Below are 9,067 nucleotides of genomic sequence, written 5' to 3'. Positions count from 1 at the left end.
CCACGTGCCGCGGAGCGGCTGGGCCCGTGAGCCATGGCCGCTGAGCCTGCGCGTCCGGAGCCTGTGCTCCGCAACGGGAGAGGCCACAGCAGTGAGAGACCCGCGTACCACAAAAAAAAAAAAAAAAAATTCAGTAAAGTGGTAGGGTTATGTCATTATTATTGAAGAAACAAAATAAATTATATTTGTATACATATTTATGCAAACCAAGAATAAAAACATTAATAATTTGAAAACAATCCATGGGGAAATGACAGACATAGATAATTTAAAACACGCAGAGATAATTTAACATATTCAAAGGCTGCCATTTTATGGTGCTCCCTCTAAACTACATACTTCTGTTAACATTCTTAAACTTGATACAGAAGATCATGTGATAAGGTGCTTAAATAAAGTGATTATTGCGAGCTAGCTGTGGTCTTTCCTACATGGTGACTGCTGATGCTAATTACTTTATGTGTAACATACGAATCACACAATTTCTGGCTGCAGCACCAACCCAGATGCAGACCACTCTTGAGCGTGAGTAATGGAAAGAAGGCGGCAAAATCTCATCACTCCAGCAGGCAGGGCTGGAGAACAGGGCAAGAGGCACCTCACTGCCCCTTGTTCTTTGGGAAGAACAGTAGGACTGATAATGAAAAACCCCTGTATACAACGAGTCTCCAATTTCTGACCTTCTCCTAAAACAGTAAAACAGAACTTATGAGAGTAAAAGCAGAGTCCTACTCTGTCTGTGCTCACATTGTCCATACCTAACAGAGGGTCTGGAATTGAATAACTCTCACTGTCGAATGAATGAAGAAATCAGTGAAGCCTCAAAGTTAAGACTGTCTATGTGAAATAGCTGTGGGGGACCTGAGAGGCACAGGGGGTGCTGACCAACACAGGTATTCACTGCGTTATCCCCTAAGTTCCCATTAATTGTTGAAATGTGAGGACCAAAATTTTTAAATTCAGCTCCAAGCAAGGATGTTGGAGCATTTCTCAGAGTCTGTTTACAAACATGGTTTGGAACTTCATAATAGTGATATACAAATACCATGTGATGATCTGGATGGTGTTCATCACAGTTGTGCTACATAGTCTCTTTAGAATGAGGACACATTTAAGATAATGTCTGGTGTAATTTCACATTACATAATTATTGCAGGTGTAAGGAATAAGTGTTTACAATATAGATAATAACAAAGATAACAGCTAAAAATTAGTTAGACCATGTTAGCATTAAATCCAGACACTGGGGTAAGTAGCTTTCCATGCATGGCTCATGAATCTCCATATAGGTATCTGAAATACGTTACTATATTTACTTTACAGATGCAGAAACTGAGACTTAAGAGGTTTACAAACACTCCCAGGTCCACAGAGATAACAAGAGTGACAAAACTAAGATTCATATGCAAAGTATCTGATGTTAGAGCCTTAGAGATGAATCACTATGTTAGTCTGACCAACAGGCTTCATCTACAGCTCTAAAGACCTAAATTTGAAATAGCTGATACTTGAATAATTGGATATTATTATTATTTTTAAAGCTTCCCTTTGGGGCTTCCCTGGTGGCGCAGTGGTTGCGCGTCCGCCTGCCGATGCAGGGGAACCGGGTTCGTGCCCCGGTCTGGGAGGATCCCACATGCCGCGGAGCGGCTGGGCCCGCGAGCCATGGCCGCTGGGCCTGCGCGTCCGGAGCCTGTGCTCCGCAACGGGAGAGGCCACAGCAGAGGGAGGCCCGCATACCACAAAAAAAAAAAAAAAAAAAAAAAAAAGCTTCCCTTTTTTTTTACCCGTTGAAAACTGCCAAGCATAGGCAACTATTTCTAAAACTGGTTCTGATGTGATTAAAGTTTAAGTCTTGAAGCTGTTGCCTATACCTATGCCTGGAATTAGGCATTCCTATAAGTGTCTTCCTGATTATTATGTCCATTTGGAAACAAAAACATTCCTAGAGGGCTTCCCTGGTGGCGCAGTGGTTGAGAGTCCGCCTGCCGATGCAGGGGACGCGGTTCGTGCCCCGGTCTGGGAAGATCCCACATGCCGCGGAGCGGCTGGGCCCGTGAGCCATGGCCACTGAGCCTGTGCGTCCGGAGCCTGTGCTCTGCAATAGGAGAGGCCACAACAGTGAGAGGCCTGTGTGCCGCAAAAAAACAAACAAAAAACATTCCTAGAATTACCTGCTCCAAACTCCTTATTTGATAGAACAATCTGGGTAAAAGGATTCTTGGTCAACGACTAAACTGAATATAACACAGATGTGTAAGAGGCTGTACCTGTCAAGCACCCAGCATCTAACTGGATCTCCATACAGACACAGGGTTATTTTTGAAAAACTAGTAAGTTGCAAAATCCCCTCCCAAGAAGAACAAGCATTATGCTCACTAAGGACTCCACAGAAGTTCTAAAGGTCAATTCAGACTGGTTCTGATCATTTCCTTCTGTTTTGATAAAAAATATGCTTCTGGAACCATAACAATGGAAGAAGAGCTGGAGAAGGAGACGGCTTGATGATATATATAAAAAAAAAAGCAGAAAATCCTAGTCTTGCTTTTTTTTTGTGGTACGTGGGCCTCTCACTGTTGTGGCCTCTCCCGTTGCGGAGCACAGATTCCGGAAGCGCAGGCCCAGTGGCCATGGCCCACGGGCCCAGCCACTCCGCGGCACGTGGGATCTTCCCGGACCAGGGCACGAACCCGTGTCCCCTGCATCGTCAGGTGGACTCCCAACCACTGTGCCACAAGGGAAGCCCCCTAGTCTTGCTTTTTAATCTAAAGGGATATGAAGTTCTCTGGACTTGACAGATATGGGTCCTGGCTTCCTATTTTTGCAGATGACAAATATGTCCTAGTGGGCTGATCTGGCTCCTCAAGAAGCTCCAGTTTTTCCCTCTCTTATTCTTAATTTTAAAAACATGGAAAGGTGAGGCATGTCATCTGCTGGGTCTGCTTGAGGAAGTGGAATTTTATACCTGTCACTGTGATGACTATTAACTTTCCAGCTGATCAGCAATAGTTAGCGGTGAGAAGACTGTTCTCCCCGCTAAATGCTGAAGTAACCAGAGGTCTGCTATAAATAGGCAGCTTCCAAGGATTACAATTCTTTGAGTCCCAGAAAATCTGGATAAGAGAATTTCTAGGTAGCAAACAAGCAGGCATGGTGTGTGTGTACTTACTGTACATTCCTCAAGCCCTCTTTCAAGAGCCAAGAACTTATTTCCCCAACTACTGGGAATATTGGCTGCTGGCTGTCAAAACTTACAGGTGACCTCTCTCTCAGAATCACCCTTGGGAACTACCCTCCACCAAGGGGAGCTGCATCACCCCAAGATTACTTAGCCCCTCCCCAAGGGCAGCTCAAATCCAATGCCTGAAAAACAAAGGTGAGGCCTCCTTGACGACAAACTCCAAAGGGCCATCCCAGCCCCAGAGCTCCCATAGGCTCACCCTCACCTTCTGCTAGTCCAGCCTTCCCCACTCCCTTAGACAGAAGAGAGCACTCTCTTGAATCATCTCCCAAGATCACAAAAGCAGAAGAGTTGGGATTCAAGTCCAAATCCATTTGACTCTCAGCCCTAAGTTTCCATCAACTTTATGAAGCCCTTGACTTTGACATACAAAACACAAATCTTTACAGCTTTGCAAGACATGCAAAGTCCCTTTTGATATGACAGTCCTTTCTAGCCTCACACCCCATCACTCACTCCCATACAACCCCTGGTCCAGTCACACCAAACTCGTTCCTTTCCCTGAACGTGTCACGCTTCTGCTTTCTACCTGGAATAGTTCATTGTTCTCATCTGCTTGATGACCACCTCCATCTCCTACAGGTCTCACTTCAGGTGTTCCCTCCTCTATGAAGAATTTCCTGGCCCCTCAGTAGGGTTAAGATTTCCAGTCTTCAAGTTTCTACCACAGGTTGTGTGTTCCCTTATTGTGGTAACTGTTAATTATTGTAATGGATTCTTTGTAGGCAGGGAACGTGTCTTTTAACTCTGCTTCCCAGCCTGGCATTTTAAAGATGTTTTGCTGGATGGATAAATAAACGAAGTCAACTGAGGTGCTGGTCCCAGAGGCCCTGGCTGAAAGGTTGCCAGCATCCCCATGACTGGTAAGCATCATAGGGCATCATACAAATTTGGATAAACTGTGACCTCCTTGAGCACGAACACTAGTTTTTCTTCATCGAAGTAACCTTTCCAAGACCTGACACCACCCCTCACTCATAGAGGACAAGACGCAAAAAGCCGCAAAAAGCCCATTGAACCAAATGAGGTCTTGGCAGAAAGGGCTGACGTACGAGAAAATTACTTACTTTCCTGGCTCAGTCTAAACTATTTTTTAAAAATCTCTATGTTTTAAGATACATAGGATATTTCTCTACGTGGTCTCTTCTTAATTAATATGTTCTTATTTCCAAATTTTAAAAATTTCTCCTTTGTTTGAAACTGTTTTTTTTTTTTTCTATTTAATAGAGCAAAAGAAAACTTCGAGTTTGCTAAATTCCATTTCTAGGTCAGAAATCAAATCTGATGTGGACACATCAAACATGACTAAGAAGTTTCCCAGACGGCCTACATGACACAACTTTGTTTTAAGGGGTCCCTTTGAAACATAAATGTCGTTCATCTACAAGGTGGTTTTCTCCCCTCACTTTCTGAAACTAATAATTACTTACTGAATAGATGTACAGATATTGGTATAGGCACCAAACACCCTGAGCATGAAGCTGAGGAGGTGGTGGAGAACCCTTGTCCTATAAACATAGAAACCAAAAGCCAGTCTTATTGAGCAAGTAGCTGCATTCCCTATACAGGAAATGGTCCAATTTTGTTAGTGTTCTCAACAAAGATGTCCAAACAACAAAAAAATTGCTGAGAGCTGGCTGAGACTGGTAACAATGATATGAAGCCTTAAAAGCCCAGTTCCTTTTTTTTTTTTAAAGTGGATTTGGGAAGGAGGAAGCTCTCTGGCATGTAAGGGACTATTTTCTGTGCCCTGGGGAATGTTTTCCTGCCACTCTCTCACAGCTCCTGCTGCTGGTCTGGTGGGAATAAGAAAAAAACTGTGATAACATTTTCCCAAGAGAGCAGCGATTTAACTTCTTGTTCTGTGTCTTTAAATTATCTGTTCGCTCATTCATTTTTTGAACCTAATATTTATTGAATACAATTACGTCATTAAGGCAGCAGACCCTTCTCAGTCTTGGTTACGGGCTCAGTGGTTATAGGGAAGCACACTCTGGCAGGATTGATGGAGGATACCTTTTTAAACATCCTGGTGGAATCCTCACTTATCTGCATGAACCGCATAATCACATTGTTCAGATAGATGTCACTCAAGGTTGCGTGGTCTTTGCTTTCTCGTCTCACTTGGTTCAGGAGCAAATACCAGCAGTTCACTGGAGACAACAAGTTCTGGTCTTTCCTAAGAAGTGAAGAAGAGAGAGAATTACCATCAAGTTCAAAGCTGCCCCAAACAGCTAAGGGAAAGTCACCAAGGCAAACTAGGAGCCACAACAGACGGGCATTGTCCCTGTTCTTTCTCCTCTGAGCATTGCTCATAGCAAGACACTCGAGAGCCAGCAGAACAGCCTTCCAGGCTGGGAAGGCACCCAGCCAGCAATTCCCCTAGGCTTGGTAGAAAAAACTTGGACTAAGAACACCAGTCAAAACCCACACTCCTGACAAGGGCATGGGACCCTAACATATACAGTACTAAGGCAGGCCTTTAGCTTTAAACACCCCATTGAAGAAAACAGTTTATGTTTACATAAAAATCTATTGACTGCTGTCTCACAGACAGACTGTGGTTTGCCACTGAACACAAAGCATGCTCTGAATGTCCAGTCTGTTGTCGGAAAAGAAATTTGGCTAGGTATACTTTCCATGGAACATAAATGTAGGGATGATTTACTAATCCCCTGATACTTAACTTCCAGCCTCCCAAAAAGTGTTCCCGGAAGCAGAACTTTATAGCATTGTCTCAGGGCTTGTGAATAGAACCAAGAACTTTACTGGCTTATGACATGTCACATCTCCTTTTTAAACCCATTAAGTTATTTCAGATTTGTAACCACTCCTTGTTTTATTCTACATAATAAAGTGAAAAGTGAATATAAACCACAAAGGGCAACTTGTAAAAAGTTTTAAAGAAAAACTCCAAACAAAAGCAGTGACCGACAGGGATATTACTGCTTTTAAAAAAAAAAAAAAAGTACAATGTTTGTTTTTTGTTTTTTTACTTTAAAAATCTAACTCTAAAATGGCAAAATGGCACAGAATGTTTATCCTAACTCAGGGACACTAGTACTATTTTATCAGACATGTTATCCTCCTAATATTCATGATGATTTATGGTTCTGACTACTAATTAAATTAGAAAAATGATTAAAAGAAGGACTTTCAGCCCTTACGTCCCTCGGATTCAGGATTTAACCCTGCATCAGTCAAAACCCTCTCTAAAAGAAAGAGGAAGTAGACCACAGAAGTATGGATGGGTGTAAGGGAAGAAACCCCTGATCTAGGGTCCCAGCACTTATACCCAGAAGAGAAGCCTCCCACTCTCCCAGCTGGCACATTAAGAATTACACCCCCAACCTAAAGAACTCTCCTTTTCTCTCAAAGCCATTGGGCAAGGGGCAATGGTTCTATGGCAGAATACTGAAGCCTTTCCACTGACATTCTCTAGCCGCCCAGCCCAAGAGGTAAGTGTTATCTTATATTAACTTTTCTGTATATCTTTTATGATGAAGTAACCCACAAGTTCTTTGAGAACATTTCATACTTTTTTGTATCCACAGGGCCCTGCCCGTGGTCAGCATTAAATAAATGTTATTTCATTCACTGAATAAACACTTTTTATTGCCTTAATAGTAAGTGATAACAGTATCGATAACAACAATAACAACAGAGGCAGCTAAGCTATCATTTACTGAGCACCTACTGAGCACACAAGTCAAGAGCATGGAATATGGATCTATACTGCCTCACTTCAAATCCCAGAACAATTACCTAGGAGATCTTGGCCAAAGTATTTAAACCTCTCTGTGCCTCCGTTACTTCATTTGTAAAATGAGTAAAGCAACAGTACTGATCTCATAAGATTATGAGGATTATTTGAGTTAATATATATATTTTTAGTGCTTACTAGAACGCCCTAGATTAATAGTAAGTGCTGTGTAAAGTTAGCGATTTTCATCTAGCGGCTGGTCTAAAGACTTTACACACATTAACTCTACCTAATCCTTACCACTACAACTTAAGGCAGAGTTGCTCTGTATCCCCTCTATCAATAAGAGAACTTAAGCTTTAGCAAGGCACAATGATTTGCTCAAGACTAAAGCTGGTCAGAGAAAGTCTCTGAGTCCAGGGAGGCTGATCCAAGCCTTGGTCTTTCTACAATGCTGTGGCAACTTTAGGCCAAGGATTAGCCTATACAACAAGCATCCCAAAACTGAGTAAGAGCTAGACTCCATACCCCAGCTTAAATGACTGGTAAAGTAAAGGTGCTAAAGGTTTAACACTTGTTTCGTGAAGAGAAGGAATACTGAGTGCATACCCCATGTCAGCTATTAATCACATCAACGATTTGTTATGTTTCTCAGTTACTGGTCATAAAATCTCATTTTACAAGTTAGGAAACCAAGGCTCAGAAAGGTTAAGCAACTTGACCAAAGTCACACAGTAGAGCCAGTATTCAAACCAGGTCTGTTTGACTCTTTCCGAAAGGGCTGTCTTTGATTTATTCCCCCCTAACCCTGGTTTGTCCTTTCTGTAGACTTATTACCTTATCTTCAGTTCTGTAGTCAATGATAAACTTACTCAAGTCAAGGAAAATTCCAGGCTGCCTACCTTTTGAAGAAAACTAGTGAAAAAACCAGGAGGAACAAAAGGTGGCAGCTGATCCACTCAGGGATCAGACTAAGGTGCATGGGCCCACCCATGTTTTCAGTTCACAAGAGATTACCAAGTACAGAACACAGAAGGAGACATTCAAAAATATTTACTGAATGTACAAACGGGCTTTCTTCTTATTTGCAATCACTTTTAAAAAGGGACAGTTTCTATAAATGAGGATCTAGTACTGGCTCCAGTCTCTGTCAAGCACATCTGATATTTGCTCACCCTGGGAACCATCACCAAAATTTATTTCTATGCTGACCAACACTAGAGGTTAAAGTCACCCAAAAATAAAAATTAAAAAAGTATTCCTGGGCTTCCCTGGTGGCGCAGTGGTTGAGAGTCTGCCTGCCAATGCAGGGGACACGGGTTCGTGCCCCTGTCCGGGAAGATCCCACATGCCGCGGAGTGGCTAGGCCCGTGAGCTATGGCCACCGAGCCTGCGCGTCCGGAGCCTGTGCTCCACAACGGGAGAGGCCACAACAGTGAGAGGCCCGCGTACCGCCAAAAAAAAAAAAGGACCCCTACTTCCTTTTTTTTCTGCAAAAGTTCCTACCTTTTTTTTTATGATGAGAAGGGTTAGAAAAAAATTTTTTATTGACATAGTTGATGTACAATATCATATAAGTTACAGGTGTACAATATAGTGATTCACAAGTTTTAAAGTTTGTACTCCATTTATAGTTATTATAAAATATTGGCTATATTCCCCGTGTTGTACAATATATCCTTATAGCTTATTTTATACATAATAGTTTGTACCTCTTAATCCCCTACCACCAGGTTGCCCCTCCCCACTTCCCTCTCTGCACTGGTAACTGCTAGTTTTTTCTCTGTATCTGTGAGTCTGCTTCTTATTATATTCACTAGTTTGTTGTATTTTTTAGATTCCACATATAAGTGATATCATACAGTATTTGTCTTTGTCTGACTGATTTCACTTAGCATAATACCCTCCAAGTCCATCCATGTTGCTGCAAATGGCAATATTTCATTCTTTTTTATGGCTGAGCAGTATTCCATTGTGCATATTTAACACAGCTTCTTTATCCATTCATCTGTTCATGGACACGTAGGTTGTTTCCATACCTTGGCAACTGTAAATAATGCTGCTATGAATATTGGGGTGCATGTATCTTTTTGAATTAGTGTTTTTTTTTTTTTGATATATAC

The 9,067-nt window shown here is 42.1% G+C and overlaps 1 protein-coding gene across 3 annotated transcripts in view; it reads right to left on the bottom strand.

Moving 5' to 3' along the window:
• The window catches only part of SRGAP1 (SLIT-ROBO Rho GTPase activating protein 1), a 270,945-nt gene that overhangs the window by 128,736 nt on the left and 133,142 nt on the right, over positions 1-9,067 (bottom strand). For all 3 annotated transcript variants that reach the window (XM_028490343.2, XM_024122891.3, XM_024122892.3), the window contains exon 3: positions 5,258-5,420. In XM_028490343.2, coding sequence (XP_028346144.1) covers positions 5,258-5,420 — 163 coding nt within the window. The remainder of the gene's footprint in view (positions 1-5,257; positions 5,421-9,067) is intronic.

This window comes from Physeter macrocephalus, chromosome 6 (genome assembly GCF_002837175.3).
Source record: "Physeter macrocephalus isolate SW-GA chromosome 6, ASM283717v5, whole genome shotgun sequence".
In the NCBI taxonomy this organism is placed as follows: domain Eukaryota; kingdom Metazoa; phylum Chordata; class Mammalia; order Artiodactyla; family Physeteridae; genus Physeter; species Physeter macrocephalus.
Note: the sequence above shows the minus strand (reverse complement) of the source record. Positions and strands in the feature narration are given on the sequence as shown.